Here is a 24,530-nt window from a genome sequence, read left to right as displayed (position 1 = left end):
ATTGATTACCTAGGCAGGTCATTTGTCCAAGGCCACATGGTGGAGGTAAGTGGTAGAGCTAGCCTGTGAGCTGAGACCTTTTTCTAACTCCACTTCTAGCACATATCCATCTCTCTGTCCAGATAACCACCTTTAATTAAAAATCTGCTAGTGTTCGGATTTGGGAGTCTTAAAGTAATAAGCCTGTAAGAGACAGAACTTGGTTTTGACACACACAAAGATACACAACAGTATTTAGGTAGGGTAGTAGAATGAGCATAGGGCCTTGAAGTCAGAAGCAACTGAGTTCAAATCCTGCTTCAAATATATTACCTTTGTAAAATTTAAATTAATATATGAAAAAGGCTTTGCAAACTGGTAAAAGCACTATGATTATGATGTCATTAACATAGATCTGGAAATAAGGAAAGTCTAAACTCTGGCACCAGTTCTTTTACTACTCTGTAAATGAATCACAAAAATGTTAAGAAGACCAAAGGAGATAACATGTACAGCACTTTGTGAACCATAAAGTTCTGGATAAATATTATCATAATTATTGTTGTTATTATCAGTACTTCTCATATCATTTATGTGAAAAATTAGAATTGTTAAAATTGGTTATTTTATGAATCTACTTTAAGTACATATACATAAACACTTTAATAATTTTCTCAATGCTTGTTTTAATGTTTATTATTAATATATATTTCAGTTCTGGAGGTGGTTTTTGGCTAACCTAGCTTCAGGTGGAGCTGCTGGGGCAACGTCCCTATGTGTAGTCTATCCATTAGATTTTGCTCGAACTCGATTAGGGGCTGATATTGGAAAAGGTAAGATATTTTGGAAAATAGCAGTTGAGGGAGGGAGGGGAGTGTTGGTAGGCGGAAGAGTATTACAGGTATACAAGAATTGCAGTAGAAGTAGAATTACATGTATTTCTTGACATTTCACTTCTCAACTTTTTACTTAACTGATTTGCCTATGAGGAGCTATTGGTATATCACCACATAACTTGATGACTTTTTTTTCCCTTTAAAAAGTACGTTGACTATGAACCAAATAAAGATTACTGAAGGTACCATTTTGCCAGGCTTAACATTGTTTTGATGTTCCAACTCTGTCTTGTGAAGCCAGTAGCCATATGAAAAGCAAGCCTTTATTAGGGAATAGAATTCTCAGTAAAGGTCAGATATACTTATAGAATATATTAAAACATTAATTCAGTTGATTTTTTATGTGACATATATATACACATACAAATACATAAGTAAAATAATATATTTCAGATAGAATTAGAATTATATTCCAGTTAAGCTAATATTTAGTAATTAAAATACCCATTATGAAAGTTTTCCATTTTTAGCATCAACAAAGTATAGTGCTTTTATAAACATCTTAAAAATTCTCTGAATTTCCAATATATTAAGCCATAAATCCTCATTCCAATTTGGTTTCCTATATTTTGACTTGCAAATATTATATGACTGTATGAAGGAATGAGTTTGGCAGAAAGTCAATATCCAAGTAAACAATTTTTAAATTTTGACCTCAAATAAATAGTATTTGGATAAATTTTAGGATATTCTTTAAAATATAAACATTAAAGCCTCTTAAAGAGAATTGAACTTACTAATTTTAATATGTTCTTTGTTTAGTAAAAAAGTCATATAAAAATTAAATCCCCTTTGTAATTAACAGATGTTGGGGGATAGTTCTAACGTGTATTAATGACTATTTTATACAATTTTTGTGGTAAATGTATATTTAGGAAGTAAAGTTTCTTACCTTTTAAATAGTAGAACTGATAAATAAATGGGTTCCCCAAATTCTACTGAAACCTTTTTGTTAAGGTTTTCCTGCTTTCAGAAAGTGAAGTATACTTCTGGGTTTGTTTTGTAATAATCCATTTTGGGTTTTTGGTACAGTGATTTGTATGTCAGGTATCTCTAATTTAACCAAAAAGATATCCATAGTGAGCAGAGGCTTTTGCTCATTTGTATTTATTTGCACTTGTAGTACAATGTGGTAGTATTTGACTCTGGAGTCCGGGGATCTGGGTTCATAGTCCTCTTCTGACTTTGCTGACTTGGATGACCTTAGACAAGTCACTTAGCCTCCCTGATACCACCCCTTCATCTCCCATTTTTCTTATCTGTTAAAAAGTTTTTTTGTTAATCTGTAAAAAAAAAAAAATTAGATTAGCTTGCTACTCCTAAGATCCCTTCCAGCTCTAGTTCTGTGATTCCATTACTTTTGTTTAATTTGTGAATAGACTTAGGTGAACTCCTTCTTTGAAGTCAAGAATAGACTTCCCATTCAGTGACTCCTGAATGTGTACTATATAACACTGTACTTTGTTAGAGAATAGATTAATTTTTTGATTCTCCTATCTAAAATTAAAGCCCCTTAATTTAGATTGTATTTTATTACATATTAATATTTTAAATAAAAATAATTTAAGTGTACTGTTAGAAATTTTAGATTAATCCTTTCATTTTCTTTATTCATTAAATTGCTTATTAAGTTGTAGTTTTAAAATTAAAGATGTTAACTTTTACAACATAGATTGAGATTAAAAAAACATTTTCCTTATTCTTACTACAGATTATGTGTTGCTTAATTGGAAATATATTTCTTTTTAGGTCTTGAAGAACGACAATTCAAAGGTTTAGGTGACTGCATTATCAAGATAGCAAAATCTGATGGTATCACTGGCTTATACCAAGGGTTTGGTGTTTCGGTGCAGGGTATCATTGTGTATCGAGCCTCTTATTTTGGGTCTTATGACACAATTAAGGTAATTTTCTCTTTTTTTTCTGAAGTAAATTTCGTTTTTATAAATTGGCTTAAATTTAAGAACTTTCATTGGTCTGTTTGGTTAGAATAACAATAAATGCTGCAATGAGACAAAACAGTGTATACCAAAAGCCACTTGAGGGTGAAAGTGGTTCACTGACATTTTCAAGTTGCTCTAAATCAAGGTGGCAGAGTTTTTGAGTGAGATTCAAACCAGATGAAAGGTAATTTGTAAATGTTTAACCAAAAAAGAAAAAAGAAAAGAAAAATGCAATATATTTTAAGTTCATGTTCTCTTGTTTTCCTTTCCTAACTTCATCTCCAAAGGCTTGTATTTATCAGAATAAATCAAGTGTAGAGGAAGCTGTTTGCAAAGAAGTTTTTTTCCCTCCATTTTATCTCATTGTTTATTTTGTCCATGCTATCTATCCTCTCTTTGCATAGTTAAAATTAATTGATTTGTTTTTTATGTGATTTGGACCTGTTTATTTTGGCTTTTTAATGCATTGCGTTAAGCCAGGAATGTATTTATTAATTAGCATTGTTTTCTTTATTAGTATGTACAGGCAAAAAAAGTTTGCAAAGCTCTTTATAAATATTATTTTATTTTATCCTCACAAGAACCTTAGGAGCTAAATGCTATAATGATCCCCCTTTTGCAGATGAGGAAACCAAGGCATATAGAAGTGAAGTCAGTTGCTCAGGCTCCCACAACAAGTCAGTGTCTGAGACTTGATTTGGTCTCAGGTTTTCCTGACTCTGCTCCCTGTCCCATGGGCACGGGGGAATCTGGCCTCTGTTTGCATGGGCCTACTATGTGTCATCTCAGAGCTTTGCTTTTGATGATAGTGATGGCAACGGCTCCCTGAAAATTGACTCCTGCTACATCTGGATCCAAGCGCCATTCAAACTGTGAGCAAACTCGGGGCCACTCTTCACCAAGGACAAATGTGTACCCAAATTGCCCTGGCCTCCAAACTCCTATTGTTTTCTCTCTTGATTTATAAGGTTCACAGTTTCAATAATTCATATGAGTTAAGTCTTTTTTACCTATATATTTTATAATATTTTGTCCTTTGATATGCAACTTAGGATATTTCAAAAATTACACAATCACTAAATATAGCCTTCTTTTTTCATTAGGGCTTATTGCCAAATCCAAAGGAAACCCCATTCCTTGTGTCATTTTTTATTGCTCAAGTGGTGACTACTTGCTCTGGAATACTGTCTTATCCCTTTGACACAGTCAGGAGGCGTATGATGATGCAGGTATTTGACTTTATTTTTGTGGTTGTCAAGAATTTAAACAAATGAGACATTCTTAAATGTTATACACACTACAGTACACACTAATCAGGTAGGCTTGACTCAGGATAGTTTCCTAGTAGTTTAGGTCCAAAACTGAACCAAAACAAGGCATTTGTAATCTGTTAATGTAAGAGAAGTTTTACTTAGCCATAGTAGATGGATTGAGAGCAGGAAAGTGTTGTTCATCTAAGACCAAAAAAAAAAAAAAAAAAAAAGAAACAGTCTCTGGTCTTGTAAAATTACTGTTAACTCACACCTATAGAGTATATTAAGATTTACAAGGCACTTGACTCAACCCTCCAGTTTAGGTGATGCAAACATTGTTTTCTTCACTTTGTTGATGAAGCTTAGAAGTGACTCCCTCCTGGTTACAGAAGGTGACCTGAATTCAGGTCCTTGGAAGCCAAGCCCAGGGTGCCTTAGAAGGAAGAAGCACAATTACAAATGACCCAAATGGCATGGCACGCGGTCCGTAAATAGATATAGCATATTCCCAGCAATGACTTGTACTTGAGCGTGGGGTAAAAACTATCTATCAGGACATGTCGGATCGTAAAGATGGCGGGCTAGACATGCACTGAGAGAATAAACGGGGATCCTGTTAGACTTCTTACAAGGTGCTAAGTCAGTGCAATTAATAGAGACAATGGTTGTTTAGCAGGGTGCTTAACAGTTCTCTAGATGTACTTAGTACTTACTACAGTTCCACAAGATTCACACCTTTAAGAGAAATATAAAAGCTAGGAGCTTCAACCAGGATTGACTCTGGGAGATTCACAAGCCAGGATTCAATCGAGGAGATTCACAAGCCAGAAATAGCAGTTGGGCAGAACGAAGGAAGACAGAAAAGTGGTGGCAGGCTGTCTTGTGGAGAACACTGAAACCAAGATCTGGAAGGCCTCCAGAAAACTAGCCAAGCCCCAAGTGAAAGAGATAAGATTTTGGAAGAGACAATAAAGGATTTGGACTTTAACTCCTGGCTGCAGTTGAGATGATTATTACTTTGAGCTGAAACTAAGGCTGCTTCCAAGAAGCCCCCCAAGAAACCTGCTCCCAGAGAACATTATATTTTAGAGAAGAACATTGCATTTTGGCACCTGAACATGGGACCAAGAACCTTCATCTGTAACCCAGAAATTAGGGTGAGTACAACAAGGAAACTTTGTTAAAGGGCTAAAATAGTATTTCAGCTAAAATGGGTCAGATGTTTAAAAAACAGCCTTCTGTTTCTCTTCAAGGAAAATGTGTAGAGAGCATTGTCAGACTTATGAAAAGCCATGGTTTAATTATAATATGGGAGCAGATCATTGATCTTTTAGAAACTGTATAGTACACACCTCCTTGGTTCTCTAAGGAAAAAGAATTGGATCTAGAGGAGTGGAAATTAGTAGGAGAGCAACTATGTCAATTCTACAGTGAAAATGGACCTGACTCGATTTTCAAAGACACACTTAATACATATAATTTAATACAACTGGCTTTAAGAAATTATATAAGTGTTAGAATAAGGAAAAAGACAAAAGAGCAGGAGAGGGAGAATCCAACTAAACTAGGTGAAAAGGATGAAGAATCAGATAAGAATAAAGTTAAGTACAATTTTGAGTGTGCTACTTCACAGCAGGAAAAATTAAATCATTTCCCATCCCCTAACCTACCTCCCTCAATTAACCCTTCATGGGTGGAAGAAGAAGGAAGAGGGGAAGGAGCAGTGACACAAACAGAACCACCTATTAAGCAACCTATGACAAGATTACAAAAGGCATTGGTCAAGGCTAAGAGAGAACATGATATATCTGATTTAAAAATAAATGCGTGCCCTGTGATTGAACAGCTTGACTCTTCAGGTCAACAAAGGAGAAGATACACTCTTTTTGATTTGGAAAAAATTAAGGATTTGAATAAAGGTTGCACTCTTTATGGGGCTACATGAAATCCTAACCCCCAGTGATTGGAAATCCATAGCAAGGACATGTTTAGAACCTGAACAAAACTTGTTGTGGCTTTTGGAGTAGCATGAATTATGTAGGATTCAAGCCAGATGCAATAGACAAACAGGAGTTAATGTACAAATCACTTTTGACCAACTAGCAGGTGAAGGTCAGTATGGAGAGAATTCAGAACAGATTAATTACCCCACAACAGCTTACGAACAGATCGCTGCTGCTGCAACAAAAGCTTGGGATTCTCTCCCAGAGAAAGGTGGAGATAAAGCCTTCACAAAAATAGAACAAGGTCCCAATGAATCATTGCAGATTTTGTGGGACATCTGCAGACAACTGTCACAAGAAGAGAAAATTGGAGAAAATGCAGCTACAAAAATTATGATAAGACAACTGGCTAAGGAAAATGCTAATGAGGTTTACAGAAGAATTATATAGGGACTACACAAAGATGTTCCTTTAGAGGAGATCATAAGATGCTGTGCCACAGTGGGAACAAGTACTTGTTATACCCAGACTATGATGAACATGGCAAGACAGGGTCCCTCTTGGCAAGGAACTTCTAGAGAAAATTGTCAGTGTTTTCAGTGTGGAAAACTAGAACATCTGAGAGCCCAGTGTAGATATAGAGATAATGATAAGACAACTGGCTAAGGAAAATGTTAATGAGGTTTGCAGAAGAATTATATGGGGACTATACAAAGATGTTCCTTTAGAGGAGATCATAAGATGCTGTGCCACAGTGGGCACAAATGCTTATTATACCCAGACTATGATGAACATGGGAAGACAGGGTCCCTCTTGGCAAGGAACTTCTAGAGAAAATTTGTTGAAATCTTTTACAAACTGTTAAGCCATTGAAGTTAATTTAATCTTAGAAAGAGTTATTTTGGGCCAGAACTTGAAACAAGGTACTAAGTGGAATTGATTGAACAATGCTTGTGTTCACACCTTTAGAGAGCTCATAAGTATCTAAGTACTCAATGGAGTTCACACGTGTGGGAGGATGCAGGGCTTAGTAGGGCTTAGTCCGAATTCACACCTCCCTTGGGGCCAGAGAGCACTCTGGGAGATAACCCAGAATCCCTCTCCCTCCAGAAGGTGGAGTTAGTTAACCTTTGGGAGATCACATATATAGGGAGCTTTTGAAGCTTGGGCTTAGTTCTTCTTGTGGGACTTAGGAGAGAGAGACTCTGGAAGAAAGCCTACAAGCCCTATTTTCGACGCAAGAGAGATCCATTGAATCTTCCAACTTGGTGCTAGCTGGAGGCTGAAGAAAGCAAAGGCAGAACCCAGGGACAAAGCTGCAAGATCTCTTGGAGCCAGGCAGAGAGATAGGCCTCAACTAACCGGCCTAATTTGGAAGGAGAAATAAACGTTTGCATTTTTACCAGCTGGCTTCGATTTTGGAGTAATTATTTATTTCAACTGAGACTAAGGCTGCCCCTGGAAAAACCTTCACAAAAATTGTCGGTGTTTTCAGTGTGGAAAACTAGAACATCTGAAAGCCCAGTGTAGATATAGAGATAGAGTGAGAGGACAAGCTGAGAGAAAACCCAAAACCCTACATCAAAAATGCCATAAGGGCTTCCACTGGGCCTCAGAATGTAGATTGACCCAGGGAAATGAGAGGCAGGGCCCAGCTCCAAGATATACAAAAGACAGATGGAGCGTGATGGCAGCTGAGTTTACACCCAGAGAAGTTCAGGACTCTGCTGTGATCTATCAGCCAAAAAGCAATCAGATGGCAGAAAGGGATTACAATGGGGGAGAATACAGGCTTTTTAAACCAACAGGGCAGTGTCCAGTGCAAACAGCTTCAATATAATTGCTAGGTAATGAGGAGAAATCCCAAAAGTGATAAATAGAAGGGACTAGATAGGTTAAATGCCTGGGAGAGAGGGTTTTCTTGTATTCCTACAGATGGAGAAGGAAACAGATGGGTGGCAATGAGCATCTGGAGAGAGATAGAAAAAAAGAAAAACCTCAAAACAAAGAACTAAAACATCTGACACTGAAAGAGCATGGCTGATAATGAGACTGTTGCAGGACTTGAAAACCAGCAGGAATCATTGGATTCCTTGAGATGAAAAGTTATTGATGAGACTATTGCAGGACTTCAAAGCTTGCTGGAATTATTGGATTCCTGGCACATGAACTAATGGACAATAGATTCCTTTTGGACTATTTCTAGGACTTATGGACATGTATAATTCCTCATGTTGATTCATATTATTTGTTATATCACTACTAGCCTGTGTTACTATGTGCTTATGTAATTTATATAATTATGTGTAATACCTCCCATATTGATGGATTTATGTATACCTGTTTTAAGAGTGAGCCCCTTCAGAAACCCACTAATCTGATTTAATTTCCCATTTCTTTTGGTGTTTTCATTTCCCTTCCTGGATATCAGAGAGGGCATGATCACCTCCTTTTTATGGTGTTTTCTCTCCTTTTTTGAGCAGTCAGGGAAGGTGTGATCACCTTCTTTTTAGGGGTTCTCACCTCCTTGAGAAGTCAGGGAGGTCATGACCACCTATGTTCTAAATCAGAAGAAAGCGGGAGATGTTAGAATTCTTACAAAGTGCTAAGTCAGTGGAATTGATAGAGACAGTGGTTGTTTAGCAGAGTGCTTAATAGTTCTCTAGATTAAGAGAGCATATATAAGCTAGGAGCCTCAACCAGGATTGACTCCAGGAGATTCACAAGCCAGAGACAGCAGTTGGGCAGAACAAAGGGAGACAGAGAAGTGGTGGCAGGCTGTCTTATGGAGAACACTGAAACCAAGATCTGGAAGACCTCCAGAAAACTAGCCGAGCCCCAAGTGAAAGAGATAATATTTTGGAAGAGACAATAAAGGATTTGGACTTTAACTCCTGGCTGCAGTTGAGGTGATTATTACTTTTGAGTTGAAACTAAGGCTGCTTCCAGAAGCCCCCCAAGAAACCTGTTCCCAGAGAACATTATATTTTAGAGAAGAACATTGCAGGATCCTATGCTGATGCCCCTAATATATTAAAAAATGTGAGGAGGGCCTCAGTGAAATTTCTGTGGGACATTAATGAACAAAAAGTACCAGAATAAAAAGGTGAGAATTGTGATCTACATGGAAATATCCACTCCCCAAGTCACAATGTGACCAGAATACAAACAGGCAGTAGGTAGGACAGTGTTCAGAGGCAGAGACAAGCTGAGCAGCCTGAAATGGGGGGAATAATGGCTGCCTGGATGGGAAAGAAGCTTTATGAGGAACACAAAAGGCTCAAGCTTGATCCTGTACTAGCCAGTGAAGAAGGCAAAGAAGTAAAGAGTAACATCAGGGGTTTGGCCTGCTGATAAAAAGAAGAGCCTACCCTAAGGGAGAGTGGAGAAAGCTCCAGGTCTTTGGCTTCTGGACTCAGAGACTACATCTTCAATTTCATTTCAACAAGCTAGATTAACTATTGGGATTACAAAGACAAAAGCAATGAAAATACCTGCCCTCAAGGAGTTTTACTCTTAGGAGACACATCCTATAAGATAGTACAAAGAATATTATAATGGTGATTTTATAAATGAACAAACAGGTTCAGGAGTCACCCAGCTACTAAATGCCACATTTTGATTTATATTACCGAAAGTTCTCACTTTATATAAATTCACATTATGCAAATTCAAGTTTAGGGAAAGAATTCTGAAAGAAATCAAATTGTCCCCCCAAAATCAATCTTCTGTTAACTTTACTATAATGTACAGTACTGTGCTTTTCCCCCAGTTCCTGCCCCTTATTGTTTGTTTGGCTTCCTCCCACACTTTTCTCCTCCAGGTGAAAACAAGGCTGTTCAAGGCTAACTGGGGAACTTGGCTTGAGAGCTCCACAGAGAAACCCCCCTCCCGCATGTGCAGCCCCACCGTCTTCCCCCTGCTTGTTGCTCCTCTTGTTCTTACTTCTCTGCCTCAGCCTTCTAAACCCCCCCCCCAGCCCATCTCTCTATTCCTGACACCCTCTCTTCCCCACAGCTGTGGGAAAATTCACTTTTTATGGGAGGATCAATGGAGGGTCCAACCCACTTACATAAAGCAAAAAGTATCTTGTATTTATCTGCTTTACATTCTGGTCTTCTGGACACCACACTGTTTAGATTAATGTGTGAGAGCAGTACAGGTAAACTAAAAGGACCATTGTGAGGAAGGGGAAATGGCATTCATCTGTGAAAGATCAGCACAGACTTCATGAAGTCTGGATTAATAGGAAATTCATTCCGGGAACAGGGGGTGTTATGGGGCCTGCCCAGGTGTTCAGAGCTAAAAGGAGGACACAGTCAAGGGCTGAGAGGAATGTGGGGTGCAAAAGAGAAGAGAAGGCTGGGAAAGTTGGAGCCGAGGGATTTGTGTTGATTGACTAAAGAATTGGGGGAGCCACTCAGGGCTTCTTGATGAGGCCTAAATTTTGGGGTTCCCAGTCAGGGAACCAAAATGATGAGGTTAGTGGCAAGTTTGGGGTTCAAGGAACCAAATGAAGAAGCTTGGCTCCCTTAGGCTCCCCTAGATTCCCCCTAGGATTTGGCACAGGGTAGGGAGTTGTGGGAACCTCTTCTGGTGTCACAGAGGTCCTTCGTAAAGGAATTTATGAACCTGAAAAGCTAGACTGGTAAATGAAGTTTATTATTGACATTGGGAAGTCAGCCTTTGCTATGCATGAATAGAAAGACTGAATTCCTTGGTGGCAAGGTCCTGACAGAGAAGTAAAGTTTCTAGCAGAGAAATCCCAACAGAGTTATATATATATAAAGTCTTGTAAGGGAAATAAGTGAGAAAGATAAAGAGAGGGTAACACTGAAAGAGAATATCATTTCTGTGGGCAGAAGTTGCTGCTATACCAGGGAGACACAGGTTCCTTGGCATGTTAGGTCCTCTGCAAGGACTGAGCCCCAAGTTGGCTCATTTTATAATAGAAGTCTTGGCTAGCAGCTCTTGATGGGAGCTGGGTGTAGTTTGAGCTGGAATTGGAGAAAATCTTGGAATTGAATGAATGTTTCTCTACTAATGTCCAGTTCAATGGAGTTAGAATTTCCAGCTCCAGACTCAACTAGCCCCACTAGATAACAGAATGAAGCTATTTGTCCTATTTCCTTTGGATGGGGTCTTTTACAGAGGCCAGAATTCAAGGAAACTTTCTCCTTAAAGGAGTTTTCTGAGAGTTTTGGGGTCCCCCTCATCATTTTGAGCAGGGGATCAGACTTGTGTGTTGAGAGGGGAGCATTTTAGCAAAGGGGAGAGGGGAAGGAGGGAGAACACTGAGAAGACTTTATATAATGCAGGGGAGAAAGCCTGGGAATAGAGAGATGGCAGCAGGAGAAAGAAACAACAACTGAGGAGGCTGAGGGAAAGGACATTAGTGTGACTAGGATGGTACCAAAAGTGCTGAAACGTGCAGCTGGAACCTCAGTCACCTCCGGCTCTTCACTCTACCATTTGGGGTTTTCTTGGCAAGATAATGGGGTACTTTGATATTTCCTTCTCCACTGAGGCAAAGGGTAAAGTGGCTTACCCAAGATCACACAACTAGTGTCTGAGGCCAGATGTGAACTAATAAAAATGAGTCTTCCTGGTGTCAGGCCCCACTTATCTGTCTAGACTGCCACCAAGCTGCTCTTTTTTTTTATTTTTTTTTTATTTGAATCATTATCAGATGACAATCAGCAATGTGCCAGTGAGTGGGCTTTGTTTGGAGGTCTCCACTGGAATTCTATACTCAAAAATAACTTTTAGAAGCTCAACATCCATTCACCTCCCTTCAGGCTTAGAGAGGCAATAATAGTTACCCCTAAAACTAAATCCATCTCATTCCCAAAATACTGGCTCTGAAGGCCTTGACCAACTGTTCATATAGAACTATCTAGCCCCAGTTCCATGTAGTTTCCTCTTTGGAATGGGAAGAAACAGATACATCTTGGCCTTTTTGTGCTGTAGGTTCTTGGTTCACTTAGGAGGTAAGGCATAGAGTATTTAAATGTCAGATCTCCATACTCGGGAACAGCAGCAGGATGAATCCAAATGGAGCTTGGTTCAAACTTACTTTGTTTCTGCTTGTTTTTTTCAAGACTGGGATAATATAGGCATCTGAAACTCTCTACAGAAGGGCATAACTTGGTAACAGGAAAGAATAGATACTGATTCCCCTTAAAAGTTTGAATTGCATGTGAGACAAACAACTTCAATTAAATGATATTTTAGAAAGAAAAATATGTATTATATTTTTAACATGACTTACTGAAAACCAAATAATTCTTGTAGCCAGTGTTTGTTACTACACAGATAATGTTTTGAGATAGATTTTAAGTTTTGACAAAAAAATGTTGATCAGTCTTTATTTTGCTGCAGAGTGGTGAGATTGAGCGCCAATACCAGGGGACTATTGACTGCTTCATGAAGATCTACCAGCATGAGGGTCCAAAGGCTTTCTTCCGTGGAGCCTTCTCCAATGTCCTGAGAGGCACTGGTGGTGCTTTAGTGCTGGTCTTGTATGATAAAATCAAAGAGCTGTTCAATATTGACATTGGAAGCAGTTCATCAGAATAATAGGCACAAGTACAGAGCTTCCTTGTGTTATGTATACATTATAGAACTATCATTTGTATAATTGTTAGCTTGTTATTACATATATCAGTATTTTCTCAAATTGCTAATTCTGTAATAAAGCTCTGACTATTTACAAGGATTTAAATACTGTCAGTCAGATAGTTATGTGCTTCTTTGCTCTCATGAAACATTTTGCATTTTCCCCACCAGTGGTATATTGCTGTTTCTATCAATATAAAATATTTTATTTTTATTATAAAAAATTAAAATGTATGTTTAGAATCTGATCAGTGGTATTATTTTCCTTTCAAATTTGATGTTCTTTTAACATGTCCTTCACAATCATATAAAATCTTATATTCTGATTAAACATTTCTTTAAAAGTTCATCCAACAATGTCATCATTTAGCTCTGTTTATCCAAGCTTTCTTTATTTATCCCTTAAATAAAGCATCAAGAGTTTAATGAAGTCCAAGAATCACTTTGAAGGCAAACCTCTCAGTTCTCTGGCTTCAGAAGCTCTAAAGCAGGGGTCCTCAAACTATGGCCCATGGGCCAGATGCAGCAGCTGAGGACATTTATCCCCCTCACCCAGGACTATGAAGTTTCTTTATTTAAAGGCCCACAAAACAAAGTTTTTGTTTTTACTATAGTTCGGCCCTCCAACAGCCTGAGGGACAGTGAACTCGCCCCCTATTTGAAAAGTTTGAGGACTCCTAAGGCTTGTCTCTTAGTCTGTCGCCTTTAAGAGTCTTGTTGCTGTGTTATACATCTTGGGACACTGAGTTTCTGTACTTTATTTATTGATTAACAGTAAAGTTTAAAACAATTATAAATCAGTTTTTGATTTGCTAACTTTTAAAAAGCTATGAGGCAGCATGGCATGTCGCAAAAACAAAAGACCAAAGAACTGTGGCCCTGGACCCAGTCCTCCCTAGAGGCCTTTTCTTCATCTCCAAAATTGTGAGGTTGGATTACATCATGTCAAGTTGAGAAAATATTTGATTATAAGGGAAGTGCTTTTAAAGCAAGAAACAAAATGCAAGGACAAATGAGATCCCTCAGAGATTGTATGACAGATGCTAAAGCAGAGGTAATAAGATACAGAAAAATAAACTTTGGATGGGCAGAAATGTGGAAAATGAGTTTCATTGTAAACAAGTGCAATTATGAGCAGAGAGAAACAATGCAAAATAACATTTAGCCTCCGAGTTAAAAGCCAGATAAAGGTCAGAGAAGAGTCACTATAGATGCCACAGACGAGGAAGCCAAATCCCAGGAAGACAAAAGGGGTTTCCCAGGAGCCATGACTACTGCCAGAGCAAGCCACCATTTTTGTCATTGACCCTTTGTTCTTGAGAGCAGGGTTTTGTGAGTAAACTGGATTTAAGTGAGCTAGAACTGCCTAAAGTTATCAGCCTCACTTCTCTGGTCACCTCAGGCCAGTGGCAAGACGAAGGTCAAAACTGGCAATGGCGCAGGATGCACCATTCTAAACTCATTTTGTCTGAAGCAATACCATTCGGTGACTGAGGACTTGGTAAGAATTAAGACAGAGGATGACCTTGTTGAACTAGACTAAAAGATAGGTGAAAGAAATTCACTTTTGCGCCAGACGCTTTTTTTCCCCTAAGATTTTTGCACATGTAATGATAATACAAATTTCTTGATGTTTACCAAGCATTTGTGTGACTGACAATGGTTACCAAGGAAGTCATGCTACCAGATGGACAGTACAAGGACAGTGGGAAACAATTAGGTCAAAACCGACCCAAGACAGAAATCAGAAGGAACAGTCATGATGAAAATATTCATGGCTGGGGACTGGACTTGCGATTTCATTGGGATGAGGAATCCCCAAGGAAGTAGTCTGAAAGAGCCCTTCTGACCTCCTCTCTAATCTAATAGGGTCAAAAAGGGGCAAAGAACAGAGAGCCCCTTGGGGGGGGCGGGGGGGTGAGCCAAGGGCTTTATCTTGGAGCATCTCCTCCCTGGCACCTTGCTGCCTGTTTGCTGGAGAGCTCTCCAAGAAAGGAGAAGGACAGAAGCATGGCTGTATCCAAGGTCTGCCTCTGGGAAGTGGGGAGCTTGGGGAAGACGCCTTCTCACAGCAATCTTCCCAGTAGTCCTTAGCTCGTGGAACCTCCTGGGTGCCCCATTGCAGCCTTACTGGTTTTGTTATTTTCAATGACTTTAATTTATAACAATGTTCTGTTCATAGTTTTACCTTTTAAAGTGTTCATCTGTGCTGCTAATCTTGGGTCAGCTTCATTCAGTCAAATAAAACTAATGTAACAGAATTGACTGATCAATTGATATCAGATCTAACTTCTGAATAAAGTGGAGCTGCCCTTCCTGAGTCAGCGGCTTCAGTCTTGGCCCTCCTTTTTGAAGATCCGAGACGTAGTTCCTAGTCATTTATATAATCCTGGCCAGTGATAGGAATTGCCATTTAGAATCCTAAAAGAAAGCTGACAAGGGAAAGGTCCCAGTTGAACTGCGGTGGAGATAACTTAGTACAACACAGATCAATTCGATCCAAGGTTTGCATAGTTATCTGAAGAGGGTCTTTGTGTGAAGGTTTGGGTTGTGGGACCTGAGTGTGAATTAGTAGAGGTTTTCTGTCAGTGCCCCCAAAGCTGGAACACAGCAGAAGCTTCAATATAACCCCTAAAAAGGCTGAATAAAGAATGGGGCAATAAAGCAGAGGTAACAGGGATGGTGATGAAAGGTTCCTACACACCTATTGGAGAGGGGAGCAGGGAATGCAGGAGAAAGGAAACCTTTATACCAGGACTTATTAAACTTAAACACTCACAACCCCATTTCATCCAAGAAATTTTACGTAACCCCATTTCAAATCTGGGCCAAGGTGTCTCCTTCAAAGACCCTGCCCTGTCCCTCTATCCATAATGCTGCAGCAAAATTCAAAATCTAATTCCTAGTTCTTTTTCGGTTTCATGGATATCTTAAACACCGAGCAATAGCTTATGTGGTTTATATTTCAATTTCTCACACATTATCTCATTTGAACCTCAGCAATCTATGATCTAAATGTTGAGTAATTTAAAATTCATGGATGGTTATTTACAAGAGGAATCCAGATCTTCCACAAGCATGGCTCTCTGGAAAGTCCCTTGCTGCTTTTGTGGAAGTTATGTTTTTGCAAGGCTAGCTACAAAGCAAAGATCACAAACTTAATAAGAGACCCAGGCTTGTACACAGCAACAAGAAGATTATGTGATGATCAACTGTGATGGACATGACTTTTCAGCAGTGAGGTGATTCAGGCCAAATCCAATGAGATGGTGGAGAGAGCCATCTGCATCCAGAGAGAGAAAGCTATGGAGACTTCATAACATAGTATTTTCACCTTTTTGTTGTTGTTTACTTGCCTTTTTTTCTCATTTTTTCCTTTTTTGATCTGATTTTTCTTGTACAGCATGATAAATGTGGAAATATGTTTAGAAGAATTGCACATGTTTAATATATATTGGATTGCTCCTTTAAGGGAGCGGTGGGGAAAGGGAAGGAGGAAAATTTGGAACACAAAATTGTACAAGGGTGAATGTTGAAAACTATCTTTGCATGTGTTTTCAAAATAAAAGGCTATTATCAAAAGAAAAAAAAATTTTAAAACAAAAATCAAAAGAACCAGGCTTGAGCTCTGACCAAGTTAGCTCACTTCTCTAGGATTCACTTTCATAGTCTGTAGTTTTCAGGTCTTCTCAAACTCTTTAAGAGTCAATGATTCTATAATTCCTTTTATCTTCCAATATTAGATGGTCAAGGGGTGCCCAAGGAATTATTCTGATTATATTAAAATTGGATACAGGATCTTTATCATTTATCTTTCTGTTCCCCTCTCAAAAAAATCCTTTATTTCTGACTCTTGGTTATTGTATGAGTTCCCTTGAGTCTAGATAAAGCATTGATTAAGCACTTATTACGTGCCAGAGGATGTGTCAAGTGGTGGAGATACAAATACAAACAAAACAGCCCTGCCCTCAATAAGCTTACATTCTAATGAAAGGAGACAACAAAGGGGTGCTGGAAAAGTTTAGGAGGAGAAGGTTGGGTGATAAAAGTATGCCAAAGGAAAAAAAAAAGTTCATCTGAAAGAACAAAAGGTCAAGAATTTAAAGGGAATTAATTTTTAAAAATGCCTATTTGTGCCTGATCCAAAACTATATTATAAAGCTAAGAAATAGACTAGGTAATCAGTGGAATAGGTTAGGTTCACAGGATAAAATAGGCAATAACTATAGCAATCTAGTGTTCAACAAAGCCAAGACCCCAACTTTTGAGATAAGAACTCACTATCTGACAAAATGCTGGGAAAAGTGGAACCTAGTATGGCAGAAACTAGGTATGGATCCATACCTAACACCTTATACCAAGATAAGGTTGAAATGGGTTCATGATTTAGACATAATGATATTATAAACAAATTAGGAAAACAAAGGATAGTTTACCTCCCAGATCAGTGGAGAAGGAAGGAATTTGTGGCCAAAGAAGAACTAGAGTACACTATGGAATGCAAAATGGATAATTTTGATTATATTAACTTAAAAAATTTTTATACAAACAAAACCAATGCAGACAAAATTAGAAGGAAAGCAATAAACTGGGGGAAAATTTTTACATTCAAGGGTTCTGATAAAGGCCTCATTTCTATATAGAGAGAATTGACTCAAATTTATAAGAATTCAAGCCGGTCTCCAATTGATAAATGGTCAATGAATATGAATAGACAATTTTCAGATGAAATTAAAACCATTTCTAATCATATGAAAAGGTGTTCTAAATCAATTGATCAGAGAAATAAATGCAAATTAAGACAACTCTGAGATACCAGTACACTCTCAGGCTAAGATGACAGGAAAAGATAATGACAGATGTTGGAGAAGATGTGGGAAACCTGAGACACTGCTTCATTGTTCATGGAGTTGTAACAGATCCAGCCATTCTGGAGAACAATTTGGAATATGCTCAAAAGGTTATCAAACTATTCATACCTTTTGACTCAGCAGTGTTACTACTGGGCTTATATCCCAAAGAAATCTTAAGGAGGGAAAGGAACCCACATGTGCAAAAATGTTTGTGGCAGCCCTCTTTATAGTGGTAAGAAACTGAAAACTGAGGGGCTGCCCATCAGGTGGGGAATGTGAATAAATTATGGTATATTACTTAAAAAATATTGTTCTATAAGAAATGACCAGCAGAATGCTTTCAGAGAGGCCTGGAGAGACAGGAACTGATGCTGAGTGAAGTGAGAAGAACCAGGAGATCATTGTACATAGCAACAAGACTATACGATGATCAATTCTAATGGACGTGGCTCTCTTCTACAATGAGGTGATTCAGACCAGTTCCAATGATCTTGTGATGAAAAGAGCCATCTGCACCTACAGAGAGAGCTGTGGGAACTGAGTGTGGATCACAACATAACATTCTCTTTTGTTAGTTTGCTTGCATTTTGTTTTCTTTCTCATTTTGTTCCTTTTTCATCTGATTTTTCTTGTGCAACATGATAATTGTGGTAATATGTATAAAAGAATTGCATGTGTTTAATATATATTGGATTACTTGCTGTCTAGCGAAGGGATGGGGGAAAGAAGGGAAAAATTTGGACCATAAGGTTTTGCAAGGATGAATGTTGAAAATTATCCATGCATATGTTTAAGGGAAAAAGAAAACTTTAATAATGAAAAAAGAAAAGTATGCCAAACTCCTTCCCAAATTAAAAACCACACATGTGTGTCAGCTATTATAAGATACAGGTTCTTTACCTGGGGTTTTTTAACTTATTTATTTGAATTTTTAAAATGATATTCTGATATTCACTATAATTGTTTTTCTTTGTAATCTTATCTTATGCATTTAAAAAACATTCCAAGAAAGGGTCCCTAGGATTCACCAGAGTGCTAACGGCATCCATTAGACAGAAAGTAAGGTTAAGACACCTTTAGCATATAGCCAATCAGTCATCTCCCACTGTGGTCCTGCTGTGTCAAAACAGCCTGAGTTTGGGGGAAACCTCAGCCCTCAGCCATAACTCTCCCTCTCCAGTTGTATCAGTTTCCACTTAATTGAACATTTACAGTATACTAGGGCCATGTTTGAAGTGCTGACTCTGCTGCACATTGGCTTCTTCTCAGTCTTTCTTTGCCTTCAGGGACCTGAGGAGAGACTGGAATCACATGTCTTCTCTCTCAAAGCTGGAAGCCAGAAATAAGACCAGGATTTCTTTTCCCTTGAGCTTTCAGGGAGAACTGAAAAATCAATCTTTAAATGAGAAAAAGTCACATGCAAATGGACTTTGAACACACTTCTGTTACATATGCATCATGTTATAAAACATTTTAATAAGTGCATTTTGTAATTTTAATAAAAAAGAGTCACATTTGTGTGATTCATCTCTCCTACTAGAACTGTAAGTTTCTCAAAGGCAAGGACTATTTTTATTTTTCTCAATGCCTTGCATATGGAATCATACTTATAATTAGTAGAGACTTGGTTCAACTTCTGTATTTTGCAAATGAAGAAGTCAAAGTCCAGAGAAGTTATGATTTGCCCAAGATCATGAAGCTCATTAGTGACAGACCTGAGATCTGAGTCCCAAATCTAATGAACATATAGATAATGTATGATGAGAAACAATCTTATTTACCTTCATTACCCCCCTCCCCAAGGCCTCAAATAAGCATGGGCCCTAGCCTGTTATAAATGCTCAATTCATTGTTTACTGAATGGAAATTGATGCAAATACATCTTGACTGAGCCCCTAGGGTAATCAGCTCCACTTGTGTCAAGTGAGCATTAGTACAAATTGGGGGGAGAAGAATTAGGGAGGGCTAAAATCCTGGAATTAGGACACTGGAAGTCGGTCACAGCTAAACTCAAAAGTGCAGGCAATGAGCTGGAATATTGATTGCATGGTGGTTAAAAGGGCTTTCTAGGGAAGCTACTGAATTTAAAATAGCAGCGACAGCCAAGGTACCAGGCACAGTATTTAAAGGAGATATCCACTGAGAGTGACCTTTTGGCACCCTACAGTGAGCTAGGATTTAAAAGGATAAGTGAGTCACATTCCTGCAAACACTTTCCTTACAAGAATAGATCATGCAACTCAGCCAGTCAGCAAGCATTCCTTAAGCTTTTAGTATATATTAAGCAGTTAAAAAAAATCAGGATACAAAGAAAAGGTAAAAAAATAAATGGGGGGGGGGGCCAGAGACCCTTCAAGGACCTTACATGATAATAGGGGAGATAACATATATATCAATTAATTAATACAGGAGCCATAGAGAGTATGTGGCAGGTAGTTTTGATGAAGAAAGCTGCAACAGTTGGGAGGAGCAGGAGTGGCCTTCCATAGGTGAGGGATCTTGAGTTGGGTCTTAAAGAGAACCAGAATTTCTGTGAGGGAGTGATGAGAGAAAGAATTCGAAGAGTGATAACAATAGCAAGTGCAAAGACACTCATATTTGCCTTGAGAGACCTTGTAGGAAAGGAAACAACAATATTTGACAAGTAATGGTACACTTGCAGTGGACAAAAGAACTGAGGTGGGATGAGTTGGGATGATGAATATCATGGACTTAGTTGGGGAAGGACTGCTGAATTTGGAGGAAATATAAATTCTGTTTTGGATATGAGATGCTAAGATCATTAGAAAAGACTTATGTGTCATGGGATCCAAATTCTTCATTTTACAAATGAGGAAAATGAGCCTGAAAGAAATTAAATGGTTTGCCCAAGGTACTAAGCTAATAAGCATCTGAGAAAGGATCTGAACTCAGGTCTTCCTGCTATATTGGATTTCTGATACCTATAGGAAGTCTGGTTCAATCCTCAATTGCTGTTCTAGGACTAAAGTTCAAGAGAGAGACCAGGACTGGATATGAACATCTGCGAATCATCTGTATAAAAAAGCTAATGCACCCATGAGAATTAAGTCATCAAGTGTAATGATTCCAGCAACTTCCCAGCCCCATAAATGAAGAAGTCCTGGGGCTGAAAAAACAAAAAACTCCTAAATCACCCAATCCAAGTAAAAGCAACAATAATGGTCCCAAAGCCCCTTTCCCAACTTGGGAAGTTTAAATATCAATTAGCTGCCAAATGCCCAGGAGTCTTCCCTCCCCCTACTAGCATGAATCAGCACCAGTGCCCAGGTCCAGGCCATTCTGTTCCCTTCCCTAATGCCTGGTCCTGTTAGACAAGAACCTCAGAAAAACCCACCAGACTTGCCTGACTGGTTAGGGTGCCCTTACCCAACAGGGCCCCAGCAGGGTGTACTCAATTTCAAGGGTGCTCCAGCAGAACTGACCTGTTGTTTCCACTGTCCTCCCTGACTGCTCTTGATAATTTAAGTGCCCCTCAATGTAGCTGGCTGGATTTACTGTCTTGTGTGTGCTCCAGGGATACTTGTGCTATTTTACAGACCTCCTAAGTCTCCATCAAGACAAGTAGCATCACAAACTGGACCCTAAAGTCAGGAAGAAAGCTCTCTCTAAAGGGGTTGCTTATTCCTTGAATATGTGACTGATTGGGCACTTTCTGTGTCTACTTTAGAGAGGGAAAACTTCTCTAGACTGAATTGTATCTGAGAATCCCCGAGTATGTGAAAGGGCTGTTTTGCAGGCCTCTGTGGGGAATCTCTATGGCTATTTCCAAAGTTGTTGTCACACAGAGTCTGCCAGTTGGTAGGAAGATAAAATCTCACCTCGCCTGAGGAAAAAATAATCTCATTTTATGCGACTACTATTAGCAGTTCCCTAGATTGCAAGCACTGAGAGTTGATGGATATAGTGAAGAGCCAGCTTTTCCTCACACATCTGTGATTCCAGGGACTCTCCTAGCCATTCATCGTCTGCATCTTGCCTCCTGTCACTTCTTTTTTCTCACCCAAAAGTCTCTCAGCCAATCAGGAGTCATTTCCCAATACATACAAAGTTTCACAGAACTATCCTTCAAGGGACCACCAAGTCTTTCTAGACATAAAACTACAAAAAATTTGAGAATGGGCATGATGAGAGTGATCAGTTAGAGAGGACACTAAGGGATGGGGATCAAGAGAACAATAAGAGATTGGCCATAATAAGTGAAAAGGCCATGTCATTAAGGAGAGGAGATTAATGTCAAGGGTGTGTGAGTGAAGTAGGAAAGAAGAAAAGAAGATTCTCAGAGAATGGCCTCAGGTTTTTTCAGAGAAATCTGGGTTATGGTTCTTAGCCTAGAGGGGGAAGAAAAATAGCAAGAAAGAAGAGAGAGTATGGAATAACCAGCTGCTTCAATGACAAGGACAGGAAATCAATTATGTTGCAATGAAGATGCAGCTGAGATTAGTTAGTAAGAATTTGTAGTGGACCCCCATCTATACAGTGTCATGATTTTTTTTTTCCAGCCTTTTTAGTAGCATGTGGTTGGAACAAAGGAAGCAGATGGTGTGAACACCACAGACATGACTGGTGATAGGAACTCAAGAAAAAAATGTTCAAATGAAAGTTAAAATTTGTTGTATGTATAATTGGGAGGAAATAAAATATTAATTTTTTTAAAAGGTGGGAGGGGAAGCCCTTCACAAACAGCCAACAATTGTCTATTTTTCCATTCTTCATATCCTTGATTCTTTAATTCAGCTTCACTGATCTGCATGCTGTTCATTCTTCCTCAAGCCTTCCGGACTTCCCTCCTTCCAAGAAACATGCCTCCTCTTTTATGGAAAAAATGAAGCCATTCACTGAAAGCTCCCTCTTTTCTCTTCCATCTCACATCACTCAAAGGCCTCACATGAAGAGATGATCTTAAAGCCTTACTAAAGCTAACTCTTCTTCCAGCACAAATAATCCCATTCCATCTCTTTTTCTCCCGTTCTTGAGGAGGCAAAATTACCCCCTTTATCATCTATTCTCTCACTGACCTTCACTATCTCCCTATCTACTGATTGTTTTCCTCCCTACCATCCATAAAAACCCTTCACTTGATCCAGTCAATCTTCCATAACCCTTTTCCCATTTCTTTTCCTTTTGTTTCTAAATTGCTTGAGGCCATCTATAATTGGAGCCTCCACTTCTTTTCCTCTCACTTTTCTTAATTCTCCTAAACCTGGCTTCTGACCTCATGATTCAACTGAAACTCCCCTCTCCAAAGTTACCATTTTTCTCTAAGTTGCCAAATCCAATGGCATTTTCTCTATCCTCCCTCTTCTTGACCTCTCAGTCACCTTCTCTTGGAGAGTCTCTTCTCTCTAGGTTTTCAGGACACTACTCTCTCCTGATGTGAGAAATGCTGAAGAGTTGGGCTTTCACAGTTTCAAGCTTTGAAGTAGTGTGGGATAAGAAGTACACTGACCAAGAGGCTTTCAGAAAGTGAGAAGTTAAGGTAGGTGAGGATTCACAGAACAATGAAGTGATCAATAGAAGCTGTGAGCAAGCAAGGAATTGGGGAGGGGGGGAACCTAAGTAGATTCAGCCAATCAGAAAGAGTTGTGTGGTTTCGAGAAAACCACAAACTTAAGATAATAGTCAATCCAGCCAAACTGATTGGGGTCAATAACAGGACTTGACCAAATTACTACTGCCTGCTTAATAGGCTAATTGAATATTAAACAATACGCCCTATAGGAGGAGTTTTCCACCATCTTTGAACATGGGAACATGTTTTAGGCATTTTAAGGGGAAACATGTAGTGGGTGTGTTACAGGGGCCACCTGCTAGAGTGGAGGCTGTTGGAGATCTAATTCTGACCCGCAGAATAGATCCTTTCATGTGAGAGGATGGTAACAAAAAGAAGGAGATTGAGAAGCAGATGTATTCTCTGATCTCCCTCCCCTTCCCTCTTGCCTCCAATTTATTTCATTCCCAATTCACAAGTAACATCTGCGTCAATAAAGGCTGATTTGCAATTCCTTCAAGTTATGGGTCACAGCTGGGGAGGCTGCTGGAGAATTAACCTGCCCCTTCACACGTAGCTATGGTCCTTTACATAGGTGTGTATCAGAAAGACTGTAACTGCAGTTACTGAAGGCAGGGACTACATCACGCTAGCAAGTATAAAGGTTCTCCTACTTCTGTACTCAGGGCTCCCTCTTCCCAAAGAGGAGGGGGGCCCCACTTCTGATCAGAAATGTTAAGATGATTCCTTAAGATTCTTCCTTGATATCTGATTTTCAGTGTTAAGAGTGTTATTTCTAACACTGGTTCTTCTCCCTGACTATTCCTTAGTCTTCATTGCTGGATCTTTTCTAAAAGCAGGTATCTCACCAGGCTCTGCTTGGGGCCACTTTTCTTCTTCCTTTATATTATTTTACTTGGTAATTTCAATTCCCATGGATTCAATAATCATCACTATGCTAATGATTCAAATAGACTCCAAATCCAAGGCCTGTCAACTTTGCAACACTTTTCTGCCCTCCATTTCATATCTAGACTATCTCAATAGTTGCTGGCTAGTTTCCCACCCATAAGTCTCTCCACCGTACTAGCCATTCCCCCCATTCAGCTGTCCAGGTGATCTTCTCCAAACATAGATCTGACTATGTCATTTCCCTACTCAATAAATTCCAATGGCTTCCTATTACCTTCAGGACCAAATATAAAATCCTCTGCCTGGAGTTCACAGCCCTTTAGAGGCTCCCCTGACCTACCTTTTTTATACCTTATATCCCTTTACATACTCTGATCCAGTGACACTAGCCTTCCTGATATTCCTTGAATGAGTTACTTCATTTCCCAACTCAAGGCATTTTCACGAGCTGTCCCCAGGGCCTGAAATGTTCTTCTTCCTCAATTCTGCCTCTTGGAATCCCCTGGACTCCTTCAAGATTTAGCTCAAATACCATTTCTTGAAGGAAATGCCTTTGTGGCTATTAATTCTATCCCCACCTTTCATTTACCCTACATGGATATGGGTGGCTAAGAAAGCTAAAAC

General features: G+C 39.0%; 1 protein-coding gene across 1 annotated transcript in view; it reads left to right on the top strand.

The window, feature by feature from the left end:
* SLC25A31 (solute carrier family 25 member 31) overlaps positions 1-12,981 on the top strand; it is a 36,974-nt gene extending 23,993 nt beyond the window's left edge. The window contains exons 3-6 of the mRNA XM_031941819.1: positions 695-812; positions 2,625-2,779; positions 3,922-4,047; positions 12,396-12,981. Of these exons, the coding sequence (XP_031797679.1) occupies positions 695-812; positions 2,625-2,779; positions 3,922-4,047; positions 12,396-12,593 (597 nt within the window). The 3' untranslated portion in view covers positions 12,594-12,981. The remainder of the gene's footprint in view (positions 1-694; positions 813-2,624; positions 2,780-3,921; positions 4,048-12,395) is intronic.
* Positions 12,982-24,530: the final 11,549 nt, after the last annotated feature.

The sequence above is a fragment of the Sarcophilus harrisii genome, chromosome 6 (genome assembly GCF_902635505.1).
Source record: "Sarcophilus harrisii chromosome 6, mSarHar1.11, whole genome shotgun sequence".
In the NCBI taxonomy this organism is placed as follows: Eukaryota; Metazoa; Chordata; class Mammalia; order Dasyuromorphia; family Dasyuridae; genus Sarcophilus; species Sarcophilus harrisii.
The sequence above is the reverse complement of the archived record's forward strand: the minus strand, read 5'-3'. Positions and strand labels throughout refer to the sequence as shown.